Raw genomic sequence first — 27550 nt, 5'->3', positions numbered from 1 at the left:
CAATTTTAGTAACTCAAGTTGCAAAATTCAGTTATTTTTGACAGTTAGAGAAACAAGTGGCTTTCAATTTTTAGCAAATATGCATGCATATCCAAGTCATGTATCATAACCAGAAACCTTGTCATTGAAAGGATCATTCTATATTTAGTATTTACAGTGACCAAAACCACAAGAAAAAGAAACAATCACTCCCCAAAATCACGTTAAATCACCAATGACAACCACAAAAAACACACACCCTCTATTTTCTAAACTCTCCCCCAGGTAATTAAATCAACAACCTACCCACCTTCTTCATCTATATACCACTTTTCCCCCTCCTCAGCCAAGGAAGGGCAGGGAAAACGGCAATTTAAGTGCCCCATTTTCTCTTTCTCTCTTCATTCCAATCAACAAAACCTTTTGCCCATCTAAAATTAATGGCCTCAAAGGGATGGCTTGTTTTCTTCCTCGTAGCCTTCTTGGCCTTGGCCATGGTGGCTGAAGCAACAACAATCCATGAGTTTGGACGAATGGTCACTGCTGGTGATGTTGATCTCATTGTAGATGACAATGAGTTTTTGATGGTTTCTGAATCAAACCATCGACAACTTTATGGGCGCAAAAGGTACATTAGCTATGGAGCCCTTAGGGCAAACCAAACACCCTGTCGTAGGCGTGGACGCTCCTACTACAATTGCAGGCAGAGGGGTAGGGCCAACCCTTACCGTCGTGGTTGCACTGCCATAACACATTGTGCCAGACAAACTGATTAAATCAACAAACAATAAGGAGAAGAGGAACATGCTACAAGTGACTTGTTCTTTTATCTTCATATTCATCAATATTGGGATTCTTTAATAACATAATTCAAATTGCCAAAATTTCCTCCATTCAAACAATATACTTTTAAAAAAAATAAAGTCATCTTATTTATCTCTTTGGGGTGTATGTTGTCTTAATTTATTACGATTATTGTGCGAAATACTAATGTAAGAAGGTTGGAGCAACCTGGTCTGTATCTCTATTGTTCTATGTTAAATGTATGTGGTTCTTTCTCTTCTTCTCATTATTATGTATATGGAGGAAATAGAAAATATGAAGTGATTAATTTAATTGTTATGTGAACTTTCCCAATGTTTCTTTTATTTCCTGATATAAACTCCTCTTAACTTTGTTTTTTCTCTTTTTTTCATTCCACGTATCAAAAGTTCTCCGCGGTAAGGGTTAGTTTTGAACTATATTGCTAGAATAATTTATTTAATTTTTACATTATCCTCCAATTATGTATAATATCGGGTGGGATCTGCGGCATTTCTTAAAAAAATAATATTAATTGTATTGGGGATAGGGTGAGGAACTCAATGCCCCCACTAGAAAATACTTCTCCTGTTCTCCAGGCATACCAAACTAAAAAAATGCCCAATTAAAAACACCCAATTAGTCAAAGAGTCAAGTCTTCACAACTCATGTCTGACTTTGAGATGCTACATGGTTAAGACTTAGTCGGAAGGTTGTTCCTTTCATTCTGCTATTTGGTTATTTGGTTTAGTGAGGCGGTGATCTTCGGAACTATTAAAGTAACTTTGCAAGATGGCACAGACGTGCATCCTACGTATTTCTTACTAATTAATGATGCTTTTGGGTTTGATCCTATTATGGGTCTTTGCCTTAATTAGGTGGGCTTCAAGTATCTTTTTGGGGCCGGCATTGTAGGTCTGGATCATTAATTTTGCATTTAGCGGCTTATATATATAATAAATAATTAAAGATAACGAAATATAAATAAAACTAAAAATTAAGATTAAGATTGAGAATATTACTTTCAGATACAAAATATTCATATCCCAATATATATTTTCCGTCTTTTAAGTTTCTGGATATGGTGCTATCATAACAGCCTCTCACTCATGCTTGCTCCTTTGTAATGAGTCCCTTTTTCTTTTTTCTTTTTTAAGTTAATTCAACTCTAATTATTTTTTGAGGCAAGTTGACTCTTTCTGGTATTCTCAAGAGTTTCGACTCTATGAGCCAGCTATGTCACGAATTCAGAATGCAGAGCACGAATCAGAGATAAAAATATTTAAATCACTCCCAAATGTGACATGTGAGCCACCACGATTTCTCTGCCTTATGTTATGTAATTGGCCAGATTAGTTAATGGGTTTATCATCTATCATTTAACATGACCACAAAAATTTTCCTACACACACACCATTTTGTGGGGCCCGCAGCAAAAAAAAAAAAACTTCGGCACGCAAAACGAATCTCTATAACATAACACAATCACTTTTCCTACAACATAACTCTTATAAAACCCTTAGTTAATAGTTAGTATGTTCATAATCTCTGCTTCAATGTTTTTGTCTATGTTATTTAAAGAATTATATTTTGGTAAGCAACTTAAATATTTGAATTCTTTACGTTCTTGTGCCAGAGATGGTGTTTAATGTCATTTTATTTTTACTACACCCGCCATAATTAATAGTTGTTCTTTCTTAAAAAACGCCTATGTATGTTTCTTAAGCCTTTGTCGAATTGTTAGGATGCTCATGGAAACTACAAAGCACTGATACCGACACGGCGTCTTCGATATGTTTCTGATATGAGTGTCTGATACGTTACTTCAAAAATAATAATATTTTGATATGTTCCGATAAGTCTTAGTATTAAATAATATTTTTAATACAAAGTATATTACACACTAACAAAATATAATAAAAGAAAAATCATAACCACAAACAATAGATTATAAATACAAAATTGATAAATACCTCAACTATTGTAAATCATAAGAATAAAAAATACAAATTGCTTCAAACAGAAGGAAAAAATGATTTTTTTCAATTTTCATAGTCGTACAGAAGCAAAATGCCAAAAACGACTAGTACTTGGTTATGAGATATAAAAATACAAATTTATGTAAAAATAATTTACATAATACAAAATAAAAATAAAAATGATATGAAATTAAAAAAAAAAGAACAATTCATTTCAGACTTCAGAGGGAGCATGAATAGCGACCGACAGCAAAGGAGAAAGAAAGAACAAAGATGAACGAAATGGTGGAGGAGGAACACGAACCGACAGCAAATGAGGAAGAAAGAACGACAGCAAATGAAACGGTGGAGGAGGAACAAAAGAACGACGATGGCGAACCAACAGTGGAGGAGGAGGAAGAACGACGGCAAACCAAACAGTGGAGGTGAGTGGAACTTTAAGTGAGCTCTCAAATTCGATCGATTTAGGATATTTTTGGGCAAAAAAATACCCTTCATTTTTTAAAAAATTTACAAAAGTGTCGTTTGACCGTTTTGACCATCTGATACGCCAAAATGAGTACCCGAAACATATTCATATCGGACGTGTGTCCGATACATTGCAATTTATTTTTCACGTATTTGTGCTTCATAGCGTGGAAATGTCTCTCATATTATAAGAGATAATTTTATCTTTTATACACACATAAAAATATGTGGGACACACAATAGAAGAGAAAAAAATAGGCCCCACATACTTTTATGCGGGTATAGGAGATAAAATTATCTCCTACTATAATATGAGAAATATTAATCTATATATACATATATGTATATATATATATATATATATAGTTCATTTTTTCTGCAGTCAATGCAAATAAGTTATCTGCATTGAACCCAAAACGACGTTATTTTGGGACGAAAATCAAGGTTTTTTTTATAATTTTAATTTATTTCAACATTATTATAGTCTTTATCATTATAATTTTTTTATCTTTCAATCGAAAACGAAATGATATCGTTTTGAGAGTGAATGTAGATAACTTATATGCATTCACTGTAGAAACATTAAAGTCATATATATATATATGGGAAATTTGGGTGTCCTGTCACTGGAAATAAAGTTTTGTCCAGTTACCGCATTATAACGATATACTCCCGGAATACATAGTTATAATGTTAAAGTTGTACTTTTTTTTCTCTCTTCATAAACTTGTCTATTAACGTGGAAAATGAAAAAAAAAAGTATAACTTTAACATTATAATTATGTATTTCTCCTAATATATAGTTATAATGTTGTGTCTGGACAAAACTTTATATCTAGTGACTTGACACCAGATTGACCCTATATATATAGGGTTTAATATTTCTCAAGTTATAGGATGTGAAGAAAAGAGAAATAAAAAGAAAACATGGGACCCACACACTTTTATATTTGTATAGAATATAAAACCATCTCCTACAACTTGAGAAATACTAATCATATATATATGTGTGTGCGTGTGTGTGTGGCAAAATGATTTGTAACGTGACTGCATATAAGCATTGATGCAGTCACCTAAAAATTACGTTATTTTTTGTAGGATAAAGGAAGTTCGCGTTCAAAATTATTTGTAGAAAATGAAAATATTATATTTATTTCTATCTTTGTATGATTATGATTCTCCATATTTAATGCTATATATTTATTTTTATTTTTATATGATTATAATTTCCCATATTTAATGCTTTCACACTATAAAACGACATAATTTTATATGACTGAACCAATCCTTAGGTGCAGTCACTGTACCAATCCTTAGGTGCTATCGTAGTATCAATCCTTAGGTGCAATCACTGTCCATCCGCTAAACCCTATATATATATATATATATATATATATATATATATATATATATATATATATATATATGGTTAGAATTATTTTACACTAGTGTAAGTTACACTTTCAATCTTGATCGTTGATCTTATTTATATTTAACGATTTTGATTTATTGAATATTTGATCCATTGAATGCAAGCAAATTGATGATCAAAATTTGGTATAAGAATAAGAAGTCTTTCACTCAATTTTGATCATTGATCCACTTGTATCCAATGGCTGACGTTACTAAAAAATTAGAACTGTTAGATTTAAGTCGGATCAACGGTCAAGATTAAAAATGTAACTTACACTGGTATAAAATGATTCGGACCCTATATATATATAGAGTAAGTTATATTTACAAACATTTATTTACAAATATTTACAAACTACACTATGTACTACAGGTAATATATATACCATCCATAGTACATAGTATAGTTTATAAGAGTTTATAATCAAAAAATTTATAAATATAACCGTGTTATATATATATATATATATATATATATATATATATATATATATATATATATATATATATAATGAGGAGTTGCTTGCCGAACGCATGTGCCTCCATTGGGCCAGATACCGGTTTTGGTCTAAGTTTACATTCATGCGAATTCATTAATTTTAGTTTCACCAAAAATGTTACACATTGAAATCTTTACATAATTTTGACACTTATTTGAAAAATCAACAAAATGAGAGTATGTGTTTGAATACATATTTTTATGTTTTAGTATTTTCAAAATATTATGTAAAAATAACTAATCTGATATTAGAACAATAGAACTTCTACTATGAACTTCTACTATTCGGGTATTCAAAATTTGATGATTGCCACCCTATTCTTCTAAAGAAAAAAAAGGTTTACATTTGTCATTTAACATGACACAACAAACTTTTCTACACACACGACATTTTGTGGGACCCACACTTTTTGAAGAAAAAAAAAATTACGGCACGCAAAACGAATCTCTATAACATTACACAATCACTTTTCCTACAACATAACTCTTATAAAACCCTAAAAAAAGTTATCCACTTTTGTTCGTTATTTCGTCTATTTCGGCCGCAATGAATTGCGAAACCACCAATATCGCCGGTTCCTCCAAACACACTTTTGGCTTTCAACTATTAACATTTGTAAAATTCTACAAAGATCAATTACAAGCATTTAACGTAAATTCAATTTACTTGTTTTTTTGTTTTTGGATAAATCATAGATATTTTCCACAGCGTCCCTCGCAAAAATGATACTAGCTAATATCGAATACATACTCTCACTTCAACTACTCAGCTCTCCTACACCAATGATACTAGCTAATATCGAATACACACTCTCACTTCAACTACTCAGCTCTCCTGCACCAGAGTTACCTTCATCTGCTAATTTAATTTACTTGTTAAGCATCGCCCTTCGCGTGCATATTTATCTATCTCAAAGGATTGCTCACTTACGAGAGAGAGAAATCGTATTTACACGCACTATATGTCAGCTAAAAAAAAAAAATTTGATGGACCAGAAGCGCTGGCTCTTATGATTCAAAGGTAGCGAAGATATAGTCAAAGATGTCATGCTTGGATTTTTGTCATCACGCAATAAGATCCATGGGCTTATGAAGGATGATCATCAATAATACATCAAATCAAAACAAGCCACATGTGAAATGTTTTATATTTTTCCCAGAAATGATTGCGAAATGGAAAAGAATAGAAGGTGACCTTGATAACGGGTAAGCAAAACGCAACAAGGGTGTCCAAACAGTGCACATGTTAAGTTTCAAACTCCCAATAAATGCACCACCAACCATGAGTAGCAAAGTCTACAAAAATCATATATACAACACACACAAACATACAACAAGCACAAAGAGGTCATCTCAACACCATGTTTTCTAGCTCTCCCGTTCCCGTCACTACCTCCCATCTTTTCTTTCCTTTCATCATCACAAGTCCCACTTCCTCTCCCTTCCTTCACTTTCTATGTCCCCATTCACTTCAATTCTGGTCTCCTTCGAGTCAAAAAGGAAAATTAAAAATACTAAGCCGGAGAAAGATGGACTATCATTGCATGATTGCTTAACTTTATATTCAAATCAAGACCCTTACTCAAAAGAAACGGTGTCCCTACAACCAAGGAAAAAAAAAACTTTAATGGCTCAAATTGTACTTCTCCGTTCACCCCATGAATGGATTTATTGCTCTCACCTAAACGTCATCAAGCTTAGTTTGACTTCTTACATAACGGCAATTTTCAAAATTTATGGAAAGGATATGAACTATCACATTGTATAATCTAAATTCTCATTAAAAAGATTTTCCATAACAACTATAACACGTTAAGAAACAACCTTAAAGTTATTCAACAAGGGTGAATTTTATTTTATTTTTTCATATTTCGATTATTTTCAGTGTAAACCTACATAGTGGATATATCTTGATGGTGTAATGTAGTGATTTGGCACACTAGCACAAAGTTGTACATCAAAGCGGTGGATGCTTACAACACAAGCACATAGAATGCCTGCCTTGAGTGCCTTCATCTCATCTTTGGGCATATTTTTCCGTCACTCAGAAAGGCAACGAAAGGGTCAAAGATTCCTTCCCTATTCTTCTACTCTTTGACAGCTAGCCCGACACTTTTTTTTTTTTCTTCTCTCTCCCCACTTGTTATAAAGTTTAGTTTATTAGTATGACTAATTAATTAATTATGAATGTCCTCGAGCTGAAGAAACTGAATCAGGTCACCAAATTCAATAGTGGCATTAAATGAATGATTTGACTGTAGTTAATGAATTAAAATCCCCTGAAATCCACAGTGGAACTACGCAAAAAACAAGAGGGAAAATTTTTATTTCCTCTCCTTCATTTCCCATAGATCCCAATAATACCCTCCTTAATAATAATATAATAATAACAAATAAATATATTTTTCTTTGTGTCGTAAGAAAAAATTATCTTATATTATAAAAATAAAAATATAAACGAGACTCACAGAACAAATGGTAAAACCCAATCTTTTTTTTTTTTTTTTGATAACAAAACCCAATCCTTTTTACGTGTAGGAAAAAAATTATTTATCTCGTGTATGTGATAAACATAACCCAATAACAAATGATAAAATTTAAAGGTGTCTTAAGTTAATCAAAAATCGCATTTTCGAATTTAACTTTTTTTATTTTGACCACAAATTCAACGATTAGAGAAACAAAGAAGCAGATTTTTCTGCTCGCTCTCGCTTAATTAAATTGGTAGCGAACGAACGAGGAAAGAAGAAGAAGACGAACAGAGCATAATTTTAAATACAATTGAAGCAAGATTATTCCATTCTCTTCATAACCCATTACAAATTTTTCCCTATTATCCGCAACAATGACAATAACATATAAATATATATATATATATATATATATATATATATATATATATATATAATAATCTTACACAAAATCCAAAAAGACGGTAACCAAAAAAAAATAAAAATAAAAATAAAAAATCATTCAAGATGCAGAAGAAGGACCTGAAGCTCTGGGAGATGTAGTAGGAAACAGAGGAAGCAAACGGGGTTCAGCATCCCTCGGAGTTGAAGCCGGTGAAGGGTGCAAGAAAAACCCTTTCTCTTTTATAGCTTTTTCTTCTGCCTCTGCATCCAAAGAAGGGCTTCTAACGAACCCGGGTGTGGCGGATCGGTCAAACGGGTCGGGTATGAGGGGCGTGACGGGGCTGAGGACGAGGGAAGGGAAGTCAAGGATGCTTGGGGAGAGGATCTCGGGTTTTCGGGGCGAGAACCCAGAATTGTTAGATGATGAGGAGAAAACGGGGATCAAAGGGTTGATGTTGAGGTTCTTGAGGGAGTTTCTGCGTTCGTAGAGCTTGAACCCGGATTGCTGCTGCTGATGCTGCTGCTGCTTCTTGGGTATGGATTTGATGGGTGGGATGTTATGGGTCGGGTTGGTGGGTTTGGAGCATGAGGCTTGTTTTGCAGTCTCGGAGGATCCGGTGAGCATTTGGACTACTTGCTTGAAGGAGGATGTGTCCGCTTGGACGAAGGTGGTCGGGTACGGGTTGGCGGGTTCGGATCTGGTGATGGGTTTTGGAGGCTGAGGGTGGAGGAGTCCATTGGTGTTTGAGGTGTGAAGAATAAGCGATTGTTTGTGATTATTCTCTTGGTATCTTGGGGACATGGAGTCCATGAGTGATGAGTTAAAGAGAGAAACAGAAAAGAAAAAAAAAAAAAATAAGAAGAAAGTGAGGAGTGTGTTTGTGTGTGTGTTTTAGAATAGAGTAGTAGATGAGATGAGATAAGACTTTTGTTACTTTGTATTGTTTTGTTTTGTTTTGTTTTGGTAAGAAATGTTCTCGTAGGGACCTTTAATTCTTCTCCTCATCGAAACATGTTCATGCTATCCCTACGCGCCATGTATGTCGTGTGTTGTCTCTGTATCTAGACAGATTCTTACACTCAATTTATTAAAAATACACAATGTCAACACTATGAATATTTTTTACTTTTCATGAGATAATACCAAAGAAGAAAAATAATAATTCCTTTGCTTTTTCTTATTATTTCATTTCATTTTTATAATATTCCTTTCCTTTCCTTTCTTTTCTCAAATTCTTATCAAACAAATCCAAAGCCTTAGATTATGTTAAAATATCTTCTGTATTTGTTGCTAATGGAATGTTAGTTAGTGATGGATTCGGACAAACAAGGAAAAGTAAATATATTATAATCAAATTGCTAATATCTTCTGTATACGATTTATTCAAGATATATATGATATGTTTAATTAGTTAATAGAATTAAGTTTTTTACATTCAATATAATTTTATTTTTCCACTCAACGTCATTATAATAATTTTTCCAAAAAAATTATCAGCCTTCTAGAATGAAGGATTGACTACATTATTTTTCAACAACAATAACAGTTGGCTAATGGCTGGGCTATATTATTCCATTTCAAAATTTCAATCATTTAATATTTGTACTTAAATATTAAAAAATTTATTAAATATTAGTAATTTTAAAAAAGTAATTATATTTCACTAAATTTATTTCTGATTTCATTAATATTCTCTTTTATTTTACTTAGTAAAGATATCTAAAGATAAGGATAAAATTTAAAAAATATTTCATGTTTTACTAAATTTTAAAGTGCTGAATAAAATAAGGTATATGGATTATTTCATGATATTATATGATCAATTAAATAATAGAATTAAGTTTAATTTTTGCAATCAACAGAATGCAATTTTTCCACTCAATGTCTTGATACTAATTATTCCGATAAACTATCCTTCTAGAATGAGGGACTAGCAACATTTTTAATTTATTTTTTCAACAACAACAGTTGGCAAATGGCTAGGTTATACTTCTTCAATTCTAAAATATCAGTTATTTAAGACTTTATGTCAGTATTGATAAAAAAAAAATATAGTTGTCTTTGACCAAATTTATTTGATTAATATTTTATCTTATTTTACTTAATGGAGATACTAGGAAGTAACGATAAAATTTTAAAAATAAATACTATTTTTTAATTTTTAAAACAATAAAAATATTTTTTCAAATTACAAATATTTTACAAGGAAAGGAGCAATTGAAAAAAAAAGGAGAAAGAAATAATTTTATTCTATGACGTAATATTTTTATTTATTTATTTTGGGGTAGGGGGGTGGTGTTCAATTGCAAACATAGAGGAAGAAAAAATGGGTACACATGCCCCCTGAATTTGTAAAATGTTTTCATCATCATCACCTTCGTAACTTATCATTTTAGCCTTTGTTACCTTTCAATGATTGTTTCTATTGCGTGAATGAGTAAATAAAATTCATTATACATATAAAGAGATATATTATTACTTTTTTTTTTTATCTCATTGTCTTTGCCCCATCACCCAAAATTTCTGAACACAAAAGCCACAATTATAGGCCATTCGAGAAAAAAAAAACCTTTTAAAAAAAAATTCTAAAAAAACTGTATAGGATGATTTTTGAATGTTTAACAGTTAAAATTACAGTATAATATTTATTAAAAAAAGATTTTATAATTTTCATATTAGATAGAAAGAGAATTCTTATGCCATACAAATAAAAAGTCATTTAAAACTTATATGTTAGAAAAAAGTCATATGTGAGATTTATATTTATACAAAAATCGAATTTAAAACTTATATATTAGAAAAAAGTCATATGTAAGATTTATATTTATATAAAAATCGATGGACGTGAAAGAAAAATTTAATTCTCATAATTATAAAACCCTTAAAAAAACGTTTGATTTGTGCTTTCAATGCAAGGACCAAGTAAAATTTTGACTAAACTAGTAAACATTATTAAAGAGAATAAATTATAGAAGTTGAAGTAAAACCAAATTTTTTTTGTAAGAAGTAAACACGCGCCTATAGAGGGTGGGGTTGGATGGACAAAGGATACCAAATGGTAAAGCTCCATTAGTGATATTTGGAATTTTAGACAAACATGAGTAGGAATAGGGCTATAGATGTGGGCCTGATGCCATGACACAGAAAGTAGAAAAAGCGTCAAAAAGAGTTTAATATTTGGTATTGACTCGCAGAGGCAAAAGAAAATCATCGTGACTCTGACTACGCTTATGCATTCTTGTGCCTTGTTTGGGAGTACTCATATTATCTTCCACATTTGCATTATTAGTGACAACTCCGATTAAACAATTCAGGAAACTGTCTAGAACTACATTAGATTTTTATGCACCCTATTCCTATGAACAACCTCACAATAACAACCATATTACCCTTTTAACTATGCATTGTAATTCAACATTTGCACCTGACAACTAGTAGTCTAGTACTGAAATATGTCCCACAGAACTGATACGGATAGCATTTTGTCTTGTATAAATTTATTTGGTACATGCCAATAACAGATTCTTAGCGTTTAATCTTACTAAAGATTGTAAACCATGCCACATCTGGTTTTGTTTGGTGGACATTAAAAGAGTTATGGATTTGGATAAAAGTTTAAAAGGTTTCCAAATTAAGGTTCAAAACAATATATGATATTAGTGTTTTAGTTCATCCTTCCATGGTATAGCTAGGAGGAAGTTCCAATTTAATTTTACATGGTTAAAATGTTAATAATAGTATTCACTTTTTCAGTATTATGATTTGCGAGTATAAAATTTTTTTTACTCCCTTTTAACAATTATCAGTTATCAACTTCCCTTCTTTTTAAGATAAACATATATTTATTTAGAAAATTGATAGCTGTTAAAGGGTCAAATTTCATGAGTAATATCTCTTCAAGTAATACAAAATGATTGGTTTTAAACCGTAGAGAACCCTGATAATCTTTTCAAATACCTTTACTTTTCCACAAGTCAGACTTATCGATGCACCCATTGAGATTTATACTTAATTCCCAATTCCAGGATCCTAAGCAACGAAAGAATAACAAGAGAAAAGTGACAAGTGACAAGTGAATCCAATTCCCCAATTTTTATAAACTAAAAGCTTAAAAAGACTACAAATGCTGTAGAAATTATCGGAAGGAAAGGAAGGGACCACAATCACTAAGGGCAACACTTAGTATAAAAAAGGACTCCATTTACGTTTTGGACAATCCTAGATGCAGCCGCTAAATACGTTTGCAACAATTTTATTCCATTGAATCGGCAAGCCCGCATTATGAAAACTAATATTTAATAGCTGCACAAGGTCGTTTAGCATATACTATAAAAGAAATTGCAACTTCAAGTCTAACGGACATAAAAACACATAACAAATAAAAATCTGTTTGGACACGACGGTCTTTTAAATTTTATCAAAAATTGTTGTTAATGTAAGAAGAAAACTTAAAGAGTCAAAATGTTGAATATTATTAGGCTGTCTGAATTAGAATTCAATCACTCCTTAAAATAAAATAATAACCCCAATCAACATACGAGTTTAAAAGTTAGAGAGCAATTATTATATTAACTTAAAATGGACTATCGCTATATGATACTGAAAAACCTTTTTTTATTCCTTACGACACCCTTGACATGGAGACAACTTTCTTTGCTCGAAGAGTATATGTTATTTCTATTAAAAAGATGACATATGCCTAATTTTTTTTTTCTCTCTGATGTTAATTAGCTTATCCTATTGAATAAATAGTACTCTTGGAGCATCTTAATAATTTCACTTGAGAGCTAATTGTTTACTATGGTTCAGGAGCAAGTGTTCCCTTTTTAAATATAGGAGGAAAAAAGGATTGAGGGAATTTGAAAAGAAGAAAAAAATATAAATAAGATGAAATTTTATTTTATTTTTGAAAAAAGGACCACAAAAGCACACTAAAAAAATCCCTATTTGGGTATACAGGTACTTAAATTAGAAAGGACATGAAATTTCTCACCTCGTAGCAGAGATCATTAGCAAAACAGGAAAAACGAAAAAAAAAAAAAAAAAAAATGGAATGGTAGGTGTTTCAATAAGAAGATCCAACACGCCAAGTTTTGTGATACAGATAGTTAGCTATAATAAGAAGAAAGACCAAACTTCCTTTGAAATTCATGGTAAAATAAAAATTAAATTAACTCTTGAAAACTAGTAAATCCAAATTAACATCTTAAACCAAAAAAAAAAAAAACTGTCAGAAACTAATAGACACAAGCATGCGCTGAATGGAACTTCCGTAACTTGGTTACCTCTTTTACCTTAGGAACGATGGAATAATAACTTTACGATAACTAATAGCAATGTTTTCATAAAAAAATGTATGTACAAGATAAAAGATGCAGCAGAAGTAATTTGAAAATGTAAGAGATTTTATACTCCAAATTCTAAGTTGTTTACTTCATGAAAGACATGTTAAGATGGTTTTTTTTAGGACAAATCATGTCAACAGTCACAGTGAAAAGGCATGAAGCTTCTTCCAACAAAAATATCATCAAGACTTCAAACCTCAAAGTCTCTCGTTTTGTCTCCTCCTCCAGCGTTGTATTTTGCTGGCTTTCATATTTGACAGCTTTTGGGGTAGTTTCGGGTATTGTTTGCTATCCTATTCATAAAAGGCCCGCCGTGCCTATTTAAGTGGTAGTTTCAAATTCCATTTTGTTTTGAGATTCCACAAGGCCCAAGCCTCGTGCTAGATTTAAGCCTAACTTTAATCACAACTCTTTAAGAAATATAGTAAATATTCTTAAGGATTAATGTTTCTCCTGAAATAACTTTATCTCATACTCACACATAATGTGTAGGACCATATGAAGAGAAAAGAGAGAAAAAGAAAACATGGATCCACATATTTTTATATATGTGTAGGACATAAAATTATTTCCTATAACATGAGAAATATAAATCTCATATTCTTAAGATGAAATTGTATATGAGAAAATGCAGGGATTGACATTAGGAGGGAAAAAACGAAAAAAGCTGAGTTTCAATAAAGATTTAACCAAACCCAATTAATTTTGCCCAAGACTCCGGGGGTGACTTAAGTGGTAAGCAAATTTGAACTTAGTAGTTGAAAAACTTTTGTAATGTCAGAGTTTCGAACCAATAGGAAAGGAGGAAAAGTCTCAATATTCAAACAAGAATTAGATAAAACTAATAATAATAATAAATTAAACATGTCCTCCAAAGAACAAGGGATGCTAAATAGTTTCCTCTTTCTACCTTACATTGAGGTGGAGGTTTGGATGAGTCTTCTATGCAGGTTCCACTTTCAATAGAAATATATACTTTTGGTTACACTTCCAACCTTCTTTTGGAATGAAAATGAAAATGAAAACAAGCACCCTCCAAATTGGTTTGTCCCGAATCTACGAGTGAATGAACCAACATTATGTCTTCATTGTTTCTCATTCGCTCCATTGACTTCCTTATTGGAGTGTTCAGCTCCACTATTATAAAAAACATTGGAATTGCCATCATTCTGCACAAAAGTGGAACATCAGCATAGATATCAAAGCAACCTAAATATACACACCCCAGTTAAAGGTAAATATATCTCAAAGCTTGAGCGAACCTTCAAACCCACCCCCACCCTCACCCTCAATTTTTATTTAAAAATGGAGTAAATGGGGGGAAAACGTGATGAACACAAATTATTAATTAAATCTTTTGGTCCACAAACTCAGGAATCTTTATTTTAAAAGTGGGGATATTCTTACTACTAGAAAAATTCACTACCAACCTACTACTTCCATAATCACCATTAGATCAACATTTTCTCTTTCTTCAAAAACTTTTTAGCATTTTCTCTCTTTGATCCAAAGGTAATTGTGGAGGTAGTGTGTTGGTAGTGGATATCTTTGGTAGTAAGAATATCTCCCCTCTTATTTTAATAGGTTAGTAAATGAGATAAGCAGACCAACATACCTTTTTAGGGAGACCATGAGTTGACGTAACTTCATGTAGCTTGTGCATAAGCATTTCTTCTTCCACCTATAAATCAGGACTCCAAAATTTAAGGAATTCAAATCGATGTAGATGACCACATGAATTTGAGTTTAATATAAAGCTCATCAAAGAAAAGTTCAACTGAAGTTAATTTATGTCTTGAAATTGAATATTTACACTTTCAACCCCCAAAAAAGAAAACTGTAACGTCATCAAAATCATCACCATCAAAAACTACGGGGAAATTCAACTGGGACAAAGGCAGGGGGATAAACACTCATCTTTTTTAAAGTTTGTCCTCTCTCCACCAATTAAACATGTTAGTAACACATGAAACTGAAAGATCACGAATGGTATCATAATCAAATGTGGCTTTAAACCAAGCCATCAAAAAGGGTGTTATAAATATATCTATCAGAAGATAAATCATATAAAGAAATGATAAAATCAATGGGATATAATGTTTTGTTATAAGATATTGAAATTAGATATCAAATGAACTAGATCAGTAGGATAATGAAATTTCCAACTATAAATTAGCATCAAAATGCAAAGACAAAGGAGCCATCAACTTAGGTATATAAGCATGGCACATGGAAGATAAATCAGTACGAAGGGTTATCTTGCTGCAAGAGATCAAAAATGGAGTAAACGGGGGCAAAATGTGATGAACACATATTATTAATTAAATCTTGTGGTCCACAAACTCAGGAATTTTTATTTTAATGGGTTAGTAAATGAGATAAGCAGATCAGCATACCTTTTTAGGGAGACCATGAGCTGACGTAACTTCATGTAGCTTGTGCATAAGCATTTCTTCTTCCACCTATAAATCAGAACTCCAAAATTTGAGGAATTCAAATCGATGTAGATTACCACATGAATTTGAGTTCAATATAAAGCTCATCAAAGAAAAGTTCAACTAAATTTAATTTATGTCTTGAAATTGAATATTAACACTTTCAACCCCCAAAAAAGGAAACTTTAACATCATCAAAATCATCACCATCAAAAACTACGGGGAAATTGAACTGGGACAAAGGCAGGGGGATAAACACCCATATTTTTTAAAGTTTGTCCTCTCTCCACCAATTAAACATGTTAGTAACACATGAAACTGAAAGATCACGAATGGTATCATAATCAAATGTGGCTTTAAACCAAGCCATCAAAAAGGGTGTTATAAATATATCTATCAGAAGATAAATCACATAAAGAAATGATAAAATCAATGGGATATAATGTTTTGTTATAAGATATTGAAATTAGATATCAAATGAACTAGATCAATAGGATAATGAAATTTTCAACTATAAATTAGCTTCAAAGTGCAAAGACAAATGAGCCATCAACTTAGGTATATAAGCATGGCACATGGAAGATAAATCAGTACGAAGGGTTATTTTGCTACAAGAGATCAAAATCAAATGAGCTAAAATCACCGATTAATTAATATAGGGCCAGAAATTATTATTAACCTCCAAATAGAAAGTACTTTTCTCTCTTATAAGCATCTAATTGCAAGTTGTCATTGTCACTAGAAAATGCAGTAAAGCCTATAGCATGTCGAATTGCTTATATACTACCTATACCGCAGGGTTACATAAGATGTGTCCAATGGAGGGTAAAGTATGTTAATGTAGGGGTGCTCATAGTGACAAGGGTAGAGACCCAAGCACAGTAGAGGTTTCCCATGGTGTGCATAGGGGGGGTGTGTGGCCAAGATGGCTCTGCAGAGGGGCAGAGTAACAACATAGGTAGAGAGTTGAGAAGAAGATTTGCCCCCACCATGTCTGGGGGGTATTTAAAGAGGAGAGCCCTCTCTATCATGGGGGAGCGAGCTAGTCAGTCTCATGCTCTGTCTCATCAAGTCGTGTCTTATCCTGAGATAAGACATGCTGCCCACTGTCAATGTACAGGGGCAGTAGTGCAAGGAAAGGGAGATGTCTCAGTGGTGAGCCTATATGGCTTGTCATAGGTGCCCTCTAGAAGGTTCTATATATGGCTTTAAGAGATTGGACCCAGATGGTGGGCCTAAGGTGAGTATCCAAAACGGAAGTCCCTCAGTTTGGTAGCTTACGGAGTCAGGGTGTCAAGATGTATAGCAGCTTAGGCAGGTTACTCGTAGTGTGCAGTGTTCTAAGTAGGATACGATTTAACCGACCAGTATTACTTCGACCTTCATGAGTTGTTTATTTGTTGTCATCGAGTATGAATTATCTGGTTGTCGATGCTTGAGTGCTTCAAGGAAATCTTCTATTACGGCTTGCAATTGTGTTGTGTTGAATTTGTGTTGACAACCAAAATAAAAAGTCTTGATCATCTTATAAAATAAAGTCAACAGAATTGCAGATCCGAGCTTCGTCAGAAAATAAAGTTATAGATGAAAGCTTCTGGAGAAGATAATGTGTTTCAAATAGAGAGTGATGGAGATTTTAATGATAAATATATATATTCTCTTCTTCAGCAATAAAACTCATTGGTGATATGAATGTATGATAAATAATGCCCATGTTGAATCAAGCAGCATGGAAATTTTAACAGCTGGAATAAAAATATCCTGACCATATGATAATGATGAAATAATGTTGACAGATTTGTAGATGCAAGCTTCTTGAGAAAATAATGTTGTCGATGAAAGCTCCAAGAGAGGATAATGTGTTCCAAGAGATAGAGAGAGATCATGGAGATCCTGATGATAAATATATACATTCCTTTCTTCAACAATAAAACTCGTTGACGAAAGTAATGTTGTAGATGAATAATACCCAGTGACTTGGGACTTTGATGTCTAGTTACTCAGATATGTTACTCTATGATCATGACCTGCAATAGCTAAAATAATAGCATTTAAATGTCAATAAAAATGTGCCTAGATGGGACGTTTTCCAGACGCCAGCAATCTAGGACTTTTGCCAAGGGGTAGCACATCTCGGACTTTGTTTACCGGGGATGAGAATCGTCTTGACCTTCATAATTACCGGGGTTGAAAATCGTCTCGGCCTTCGTAATTACCGGGGGTGAAAATCGTCCCGACCTTCCTAGTATACCGGGGGTGAGAACCGTCCTAGCCTTCGTAATTACCAGGGGTGAAAATCATCTAGGCCTTTATAGTATATCGGGGGTGAAAACTCTCATGGCCTTCATTGTATACAATGGGAGAACCATCTCGACCTTCATTGATTGTTTAAGCAGCTCATATGAATCTCATAATCCAATGAGAGGACATAGATGAACAAAAAGAATCATATATATGACGAGATGTTATTGCTGAAAATAAAACCTGACCATGTGAGTGTCATTGGACACTTGGCATGCAAGTGTTGGTTGAATAACTTTTAGTATGTTGATGAATGTTGATCTTCCAGCTGGAAGAGCAGAAGGGCACGTCTTCCTGTTGGGAGGGCCGAAGGGCTGATCTTTATGTTAGGAGGGCGAAAGTGCAGGTCTTCCTACTGAGCGGGCGGAAAGGCTGATCTTCCAGTTGAGAGGGAGAAAGGGCATGTCTTCCTGTTGGGAGGCGTAAGTACTGGTCTTTCTATTGGGCGGACGGAAGGGTTAGTCTTCCTATTTGCTTAGTAGTGTGGCAGTTAGCATTCCGACTATCTTTTCTGACTTGTGGGTTGAGTATTTGCTTATAATCATTTATCCTATTAGTGAATTGATTGACAAACCATGGATTTTGCTTTCCATATTAAACTTTCTTTAAAAAAAAAAGTTTTTCGCGGGACCCGCCTTAGAAGGGATGGAATAAATGAGAAAACCTTGGTATTAATTAATACCAAGTCTTTCAAAAAGTCATGCCACTGTTGACGGCTTTCATGAATCTTTTTTCATTTACTTTCGTGTTGGGTCTCAATTTACATATAAAGGTCCTTAAAGGTATTTACTTGAATACTCTGTGGGTCAAATAGTGGTGCAATCAATAACCGCCATGTGTCATTATCACTTCACAAACACCTAACTATCATAGTAATGAATCATGTGGATGTCGTATCTCCAAATTGAAAAAGATTTGGGGTTGGTGAAAACCCACAAAAGTGAACACCGGTTTAGAACATCGAATGTGAGTTCAACGATGGATCTGATTCGGATTGTGAGGTTGTGGTAATTATTTCCACGGTAAATTTAAGTTGGGCGGTTGAGGTTGAGGCTACCCTTTAGTTGGAGTTGAGGTTGGGTGGTTGCTTGATCGGGTTCTTGACCGACCGATTATGCGGAGGGGCTGATAGAAGAAACACTATAGAGCCAATAGGAATGTGATTGAACTCGGCTGGCATCCAGCTTGGCGGGCAAAAATATGGCTCTGACCTGAACGTCATGTGTTAATGATCGGCAAAGGGTCGATCAGCAAAGAGCGACCTGCGAAAGGGAGACCGACAGAAGGACGAAACGACCAGAAGAGTGGAGACCACCAAGAGGGCGACCAGAAGAATGGAGACTGGAAGGAGGGAAACCGTTCAAATCGAAACCAACGTCCGTCCGGTATTGATGCTTGGTCTAAACTATGCTCTCTTCGGGGTTGAGGAAAGCTTCTCGCGCATGCTTGCTCATGTGTTTCTGGTGACTGAAACGCGTAGGTTCAGGTGTAGGGTAATGTTGCAGGTTGGTCAAAATTTGATCTTCAGATGAGGTTGGCGATCTGATCATGTCTCATGTCTGAATGCGACTAGGGACTGCAACTATAGGTTGGTTTCTCTGATCGGTGAGTGGTTGGCAAGATGAAGTTTAGGTCGACAAGCTGTTGACTGGGCGAATAGATGTTGGTTCTTCTTGCATTGTTGATCGAGGATCTCGCTGAGTTTAGAAAGCACTTGGGTCGAACTGGGTTGATGTCTCTCGATTGAAGGTTGAGGTTGGTTCGTAACTCTGGTTAATGCTGGTTTTTTGGAAATTTTTTATTTGCCTTCTGATATTCTGAAACGTGTTCAGGCGAAGTGCATATCGAGCAAACTTTCTGGAACTCTAACTTTTTCTTCTTCTTTTGTAGATCTGGAATATTCTTGCATTCTTTCCATTTTTTGCTAGATTTGGATTTCAGTGTTCTTTTCTTTTTCTGGTAGATCTGGGTTTTGGAGTTTTTTCATGGCATTCTGATGGTGATGATTATGTTATTCTGGTCGTCTGATATTTCATTCTGGTTTGGAAGACGAAATTTTTTCCTTGACAAGAAGGAACTCCAGCAAAGTGATAACGTCGGTTGCATCTCCATGAGTCTGGTTTTCCTTTTTCTTTGAGTGATATTCCTGTTCCTCAGAACAGAAGAGTTGTTGTCTTTCAACATCTCTAAGTAGAGAGGAGAGAATCGAAGTTTATCGGTCCTACAGATGGTGCCAATGACCGCAAGGGTACATAAAGGGGTGCTCATAATGACAAGGGTAGAGACCCAAGCACAGTAGAGGTTTCGAATGGTGTGCATAAAGGGGATGTGTGTGGGCGTGATGGCTCTGCAGAAGGGCAGAGTAACATCATAGGTAAAGATTGGAGAAGAAGATCTGCCTTCTCCATGTCAAGGGGGTATTTAGAGAGAAGAGCCCTTTTCTATCATGGGGGAACGAGCTGGGCAGTCCCATGAGCTATCTCGTCAAGCCATGTCTTGTCCTGAGACACAACATACTGCCCACTGTGAGTGGTGAGTCTCTATGGCTTGCCATGGGTGCCCTCTATAAGGTTCTAGATGTGGGCTTTAAGAGATTGGACCCAGCTGGTGGGCCTAAGGTGAGTATCCAGAACACTACCTAAATCGTTCAAAAAGAAGAATGCAAATTATCTTTATCAAACAAAAGCAAAATAGTAACGGCCTTCCCTTATCAATTCAAAACAAATGAAGATCAAGTCTAAAAATGTGCAAGTAATGCAAAACTTCAAGCCTTGAAAACCAAATTATGAATTAGAGGAATTCAATTCATGGGGAGAAAGGATGTAAGAACCTGAAGTTTTTGCAATTCATGCAACATTGATCTATGTGCTTCCTTAAGGATCTCATTCTGCTTATCCATATGCCTGTTCACCAGAAACATACTATCAAAAACAGTTCGAGTAAAAGAAGAAGTTGAAGCTAAATCAAATTATGAAAAACATTGGTTGAAAGAACTATACTTCAATAACTCTCCAGAGTGTCTAGGGTCAAAATTTCTAGGTTCCATGCTGATAATAATAATTGAAGATCAAATCTGAAAAATAATCACTCGGGAACACGCACAGAAGAATAACAATCGCACACGTTCTCAGATGTTCTACAAAAGCAATCAGCCTCACAATCAAACTCACCGATTTTGAAATATGAGGAACTTATTGCTACCAACCCAATTAGCATCAACAAAAGCCGAACTTGAATTTGAACAATCACTTCTCTTTACTTTGAGTTGTGCGTGTTTAAAAAAGGAAATTAGGGTTTAATTGAACCGGGTAAGAAAAATTTTATTTTGCTATACTTTCTGTAACGTCTTTGTTCTAAAAAAAATACTTTAAGGTTTCACATTTTTTATTATGCTGCATAAATTGTTTGTTTGCCACGTTAACATAAAAGTGAGTGAGTCTCACTGATTTTTTCTTCTCTCAAATTCTTGCAAAAACAAAAATGTTTTTTTTCATACTTTAAAGGACTAAAGACATCTTATGTTATATAAGAAGAATTTCTTCTCCTACACATACAATAAATATGTGGGTTCTACTAAAAAAAACTTATATTTTCTTTTTTTTCAATGAGATATCTTTTCTTTTTTTCAATGAGATTCACATGTTTGTTGCGTGTGTATATATGTTAAGGATTTGATTATCTTGATCTTATCTTTCAAACAACTTTCCTAGTCATCAGATTAGTTGTTGTCTAGTCATCACATTAATTGTTTTTTATTATTATTCACCATATTAGTTATTGTCTAGTCATCACAGCAATTGTTATTTATTTTTATTTATTGTTTAAATTCTAAAGTGTAACAAACATCAATATATATTTTGACTTCTGCCATTATGCAATATACGAAATATTCTTCACTGCAAACAAGACTTCAAAATTAATCTAGTATATACGGGTATAACTATGTATAATTGTGTATGAGAATATATTCTTCTCATATAACATAAGAACTCTTAAACCCTACTTTAAATACCCCAAACAGGTTGTTACCTTAGAACTAGAAGGAAACCCTTTTCAAGACTTCAAAATTAATCTAGTAAACTTGTATTAGGGCACGTTTGTGTGTTTTTTTCAAGATTATTTTTTTAATTAAAAGGTATATAAAAAAATTATGATTAATCATATTCCGACACGGACACATTGTCCTCTTCCTTTTTTGTTTCATTAGAACACAGACATACGTATTTTCCATTAGCAGTGTTCAAAATCCATAATTATAGATCCAAAGCCGAAAGAAAAATCACAGTCCAAAATCATTAAAGTACACAACAGAGAAAGGCCCACAACCATGGTCATTTTGGCAGAAAATGTCTTGAATCTTCAGGAATCCAATGGTTGATGAGAGGGTCAAGGAAGCATGCACACTATGATTACAGAGTCTAGGAGGGACCCAAAGCATCTTATCCGTTACGAAAGGCATTGTCATTACGATCTTTGTAATAATGGTTTCTACTGTTAATCATGGACTGGACACTATACTCATGCCAAAATTTCTCTACCATCATGGCTTAGCGATTTTAAACTTTAAAGTGCTATTATAGGAACACATTGTCCCTCTCTGGCTTGTTAAGGATAGAAGCCACTAATTATATCATTGTAACATTTTAAATACTTCTGCTTTAATTTCTTGGGGGAATAATAAGGATGTCTGGTTTATAATTAAAATCGAAACAATCATATCTTAAGATAAATAGAAAAGTAGAGCAATTTTGATCAAGTAGCCATTATTTTTCTTTGAACAGCATAATTATAATTAACAGATTGTGCTATACATAGGTTATGCAGTAGGCAGAGGACACGAATTTTGTGAAAACTTTTTTCGATTGATTAATTCAAAGATGTGATATTATCAAATTATTTTATGTACGAAGACAGTATTAGTCAAAGATGGTTTCGGTTTTGCACCTCGGATCTATATATGAATACATATCTTAGAAATAAGTCAAATAATAAATAAAATTATCAGTTTTCATGTGTTTTCAATAATTAAAAATTAAGTGATAGATATATTATTAATGCATTATATAAAAAAGTGTTAAATCGTAGCAAGGAGAAGTCACATTTTCTAACAGCTTTGACTCATTTAAATGGAAACTATAACAATCGTGTAATGTTGCAGATGGATACATTTATCACAATCTGAGAAAAAGCTTTTTTGGTAATATTTATTTTTCAGAATATTATAAACACAACTTTAATGGAAACAAAGCATGTAATTGAAGATGAATCATGATTAAGGATAAAGTCAAAAGAAAGGGACCAAACGTCATAAAGCTTCAAAGCGTAAGTAAGAGTGAAAAACTAAGCAAATTAAACAGTCTAATTAAAGAAAAGAGAGACAATAAATTTTTGCTGTCGTATATCCTTTTTATTCTCAGAATATTATTAGTGATATGCTTATATTTATATATAAAATGGACCCATAATTTTAAAGTGATATACAAATATGGTAGAAAAAATATTAATATTATTATATGACTTTAAAACAAGCATATGTTATATGAAGTGTTACTAAAATTAATCCGACCAGACCAATCAAACCGATTGAATTAATAAGAATTGGTCCGGTTTAATCAATTAAATGGTCATGTATGTAACCTGATTAACAACGGGTGAATTGTTCAAAAATTGAGTTCAACAATGTTAACTTAGTATTGATTTTCTAATTGAATCATTTTTTGAAAATTGCAACAAAATATTCTACCATAATTATATTTCTAGGATTTGCACTTTTCACATAAGGAAATGTGAGTGAAATATCAATCACTAAATTAAATTACTTTAGTTATCTGGTTAAATCAATAATTCATTGGTAGATATTGAAACGATAATTGTTTTGAATTTAATAAGATTAATAATAAAAAAATTATATTCTCATATTGCATGAGATTCATCTCTTATGTTATATTTATGTAAAAAAAATTGTCTCTTTTTTTTATTCTTTTTATAAGTTTATTTTTTTCTAAAATTACTTTAGATAACTTTGTCTGATGTTCATTGAAATGTCGTTGTTTTAGAGCAGAAATCATGATGTATTTGTAATTTTAATTATTTCAATATTATAATAGTCTAAAATAATATTAGATTTTTTTTCTTTTTTTTTAAAAAAAAAAATTGGTAGCCTTTATTTTTTTACTTCATAATATAAAATAATTTATCTGGAAATAAAGTCCTTAGTAATATGTATATAAGTATTTAATTAAGAATAAGAATACACTATCTGACATTACCGTATATCATAGGTCCCACAGCTATATTATGCTTTTATTGCCACCTCGTTTTCACAACGAAGAGAATAACATGCATTGGTGGAATGATTCTACCGAGAAGCTTATATGAGATATGAAGCTACAAGAACAAATAAAAAAACCATTCAGCAAATAAAATAAAATAAGGGTTTTATGAGTATAATGTTGTAGGATATAAGAAAAGTTTTCTACTCTCACAATAAAAAAGAGAGAGAAAGTAAAATGATGAAATAGAAAAAATAATATGTGGACCCTACCTCTTAATTGTGTGTGTAGAAAAGTTTTATTAGGTTATGTAACATGATATTAATAATACCCATAAAATAACGGAAAATGTTAGGAAAAGTTCATTTGGTGCAATAATTTTTTTATTTTTTGTTTATAGTGAGACTCATTAAAATTATGTGTGTAAGAGATTTTCTAACCTCATATTAAAATGAGAGATGTAAAACCCATAAAATAATAAGTTTACTTAGGTCGAGTACAAACTTAAAAAATTGTATTTCGCTTCTTATTTTTGTATTTTTTAACAAGTAGCTTGGCAAAACCCATTGTTATTGGTCCATCACAGGTTTATATTCTAGAAAGTTAAAAAATGGGCAAATAATTAAAGGAAATAAAGAAAAGAATTCTTAATCCTAATACAATAGCAATGAACCAAGTATTAGGTCCCAAAAAGTTTCGAAATTTCACTATCCACAAATAAACTTGATAAATAAAAGACAAAATCTACGGGTATAATATTTACTCTCTTTCTACTTGCTACCACTGTGGATACACACCACTTCTCTGATATGCTCTTATTCTTTTGTGTACAGTGATATACTTACCTCAAAGGTATCTCCTCGGTGGATATATTGAGAAAATCCTTAGATACATGATCAATCAACTAATCACGGATTAAACATCTTTATCCCTATGATAGAATACACATGTGCACACACACCACCACTATTGTGTGCACACAAGAGTTACTCTCTTATTACTTGTTATCAATGTGTACCACTAATCACAAACTAAACATCTTTATCCCTATGATAGATACACATGTGCACACACACCACTATTGTGTGCACACACACCACTATTGTGTGCACACAAGAGTTACTCTCTTATTATTTGTTATCAATGTGCACTCGTACCACTCCTCAAGAGTTACTCTCTTATTATTTGTTATCAATGTGCACTCGTACCACTCCTCTGGCTACGCTTTTATTCTCTTGTGTACAGAGTGCATACATACCACTCTTCTTGTTACGCTTTTATTCTCGTGTATAGTGATATACTTTCTTCAAAGACGTGTCCTCCTCCTAGATACCTTGAGAAAGTCCTTAGATCCATCATCAATCCACTAATCACGCACTAAACATCTTTATCCTTTGAAATAAATTTAAGGAAGAATATAAATTCATTTATTAGGTATATATCAAATTTCACTGTAAAAATATATCATAATCAACACAGCAGTTTTTAAATAAACCTACTTTATTCAAAGCCAAATGTACTACAATCTTATTGAAAACTACATCATTACAACTTTGGGGATATAACCCTTCTCAGAAACACAAGAAAGTGGAAACAGCAATGACAGAATAAAAAAGGCAAAAATAACAGAGCTCTATATAACTTAAAATAAATATTTTTAGTGTGGGCATTGGGGTTCAAATGCAAGAGGACCAACACTGTAGAGCAAGAAAGGAAGCTTGTGATAAACAAAGGGCTTCTCAGGCTTGAGGAGAGCACCAGTAACACCATCATGGAAATTAGAGGGCTTAAGGCCAGTGGGTGAAGTGACCAAAAACACCTTGCACTTGTGAGCTCCAAAAGTGGTAATGCTCTTAGGGGCTTGCAGGTAGAAATAGCCGTTCTTATCAGTCTTGACTGTTTGGACCAACGGATACCTGGTGTTGTTGCATTCCAGCTTTACAACGGCACCTACATTCTCAAAAGAAACGCTTAAACTTGTCTTTTAGCCACTTAGTATACATAACATTTGTCATTACTCATATGCACGAGGTCCTAAAACAATTGTCCAAGACTCAGCAAACATGCAGCCTCAAAAGCCTCAAAAGACAAGATATAGCAACTTTACCTTACTGCTATTGCTAGTTTGCTACACTATCTTTTCTCCTTTTATGGATAAATAAAAAAAGGAACACAAAATGCTACACAGACTAAAACAAAGACAATGAATGATGTTTAAATCTGGTTTTGGTTTAATAAAAACATTTTGGTTCTGTTTATAGTCTTAAAGATTTAACTACGAAACATTTTAAGCAAAAACTGAAAAAATAAAATTGCAGATCTGCGAGTAATGCACTTGTCTAGGTAGATCGTTTTCAACAGCACATAGAGAGTTAAATGCAGTTAAAGAGGGTAAGTTTTTTTTAACCAAGCTCTTGAGAAGTGTAAAGAGACTAACCAAGAACAGGAGTGGCTCCCAAGAGGGTGTCAAGACCAGCATATTTGCAAGACTTGTTGAAAACAACACCTTCAACTGCTACAAAGCTTCTAGGGAAGGGATGCACTGGAGGGTGTGCAGGTGGATGAACAGGGGCAGGAGGGTAATGCGGATGAGTAGGGGGCTTAACTGGGGCATGTGTAGGAGGAGTATAGTGATGGGTTGGAGGCTTAGCTGGAGCTGGTGTTGGAGGGTGAACAGGAGGCTTAACCGGAGCAGGAGTAGGGGCCGGAGGGTGGTGGTGGTGGTGGTGGTTGTGATGTGGTGGGTGAGCAGGTGGGTGGGTTGGAGGGTGAACAGGGGCTGGAGTAGTAGAGGGAGGCTTAGGGTGGTGGTAGTAAGGTGGAGCTGCTACTGGGGGATGAAGAGGAGGATGTGGAAGAGAATCAAGCTCTTGTGCAAACACATTGAATGAACTCACTAAGAGGATGAAAAATGCCAGGGCTTTGGCCATTGCTCACTGCAAGAGTTTTAAGAGTGAGAAAGAGGAAGTGATGTTGGTGACTTGGTGCTGTGTGTGGGTTCAGAACAAATGAGGTAATTTATAGGAGCTGAAGCTGAGACTCTGAGGGGTTAGAGTCTAGGGAAACGGCTATTTGAGACTGTCAGAATTGAGAAAGAGGGAACAGGGAAGGGACCACATTTGGTGAAATTTGAAGTCATGTTTGAGATCAAAATCAATGAAGACCCTACTAAATAAACTTGCTTTGGGGAGTTCAGGAAGCC

General features: G+C 33.6%; 4 protein-coding genes across 4 annotated transcripts; 1 reads left to right on the top strand and 3 right to left on the bottom strand.

Moving 5' to 3' along the window:
- Positions 1–419: 419 nt before the first annotated feature.
- Positions 420–755, top strand: LOC133287919 (protein RALF-like 19). Its single transcript, XM_061485623.1, has one exon. The coding sequence runs from the start codon at positions 420–422 to the stop codon at positions 753–755; it is 336 nt and encodes a 111-aa protein (XP_061341607.1).
- A 7279-nt stretch (positions 756–8034) lies between these two features.
- Positions 8035–8909, bottom strand: LOC133287902 (VQ motif-containing protein 4). Its single transcript, XM_061485604.1, has one exon. It carries the CDS (start codon positions 8803–8805, stop codon positions 8113–8115), a length of 693 nt encoding a protein of 230 aa, XP_061341588.1. The 5' UTR covers positions 8806–8909; the 3' UTR covers positions 8035–8112.
- Positions 8910–14425: 5516 nt separating this feature from the next.
- Positions 14426–21122, bottom strand: LOC133287851 (uncharacterized). The gene is made up of 4 exons (XM_061485527.1): positions 21076–21122; positions 20907–20979; positions 15737–15802; positions 14426–14509 (listed from the first exon to the last, which is right to left on the bottom strand). The coding sequence occupies exons 1-4, from the start codon at positions 21120–21122 to the stop codon at positions 14426–14428; spliced, it is 270 nt and encodes an 89-aa protein (XP_061341511.1).
- Positions 21123–25971: 4849 nt separating this feature from the next.
- On the bottom strand, positions 25972–27278 carry LOC133287920 (non-classical arabinogalactan protein 31-like). The gene is made up of 2 exons (XM_061485624.1): positions 26786–27278; positions 25972–26298 (listed from the first exon to the last, which is right to left on the bottom strand). The coding sequence occupies exons 1-2, from the start codon at positions 27276–27278 to the stop codon at positions 26006–26008; spliced, it is 786 nt and encodes a 261-aa protein (XP_061341608.1). The 3' UTR covers positions 25972–26005.
- Positions 27279–27550: the final 272 nt, after the last annotated feature.

Source organism: Gastrolobium bilobum, unplaced genomic scaffold (genome assembly GCF_033153095.1).
Source record: "Gastrolobium bilobum isolate Gb01-03AN ecotype WA unplaced genomic scaffold, APGP_CSIRO_Gbil_v1 utg12072, whole genome shotgun sequence".
Lineage (NCBI taxonomy): Eukaryota > Viridiplantae > Streptophyta > Magnoliopsida > Fabales > Fabaceae > Gastrolobium > Gastrolobium bilobum.
This window is presented reverse-complemented; position numbering and strand designations above follow the sequence as displayed.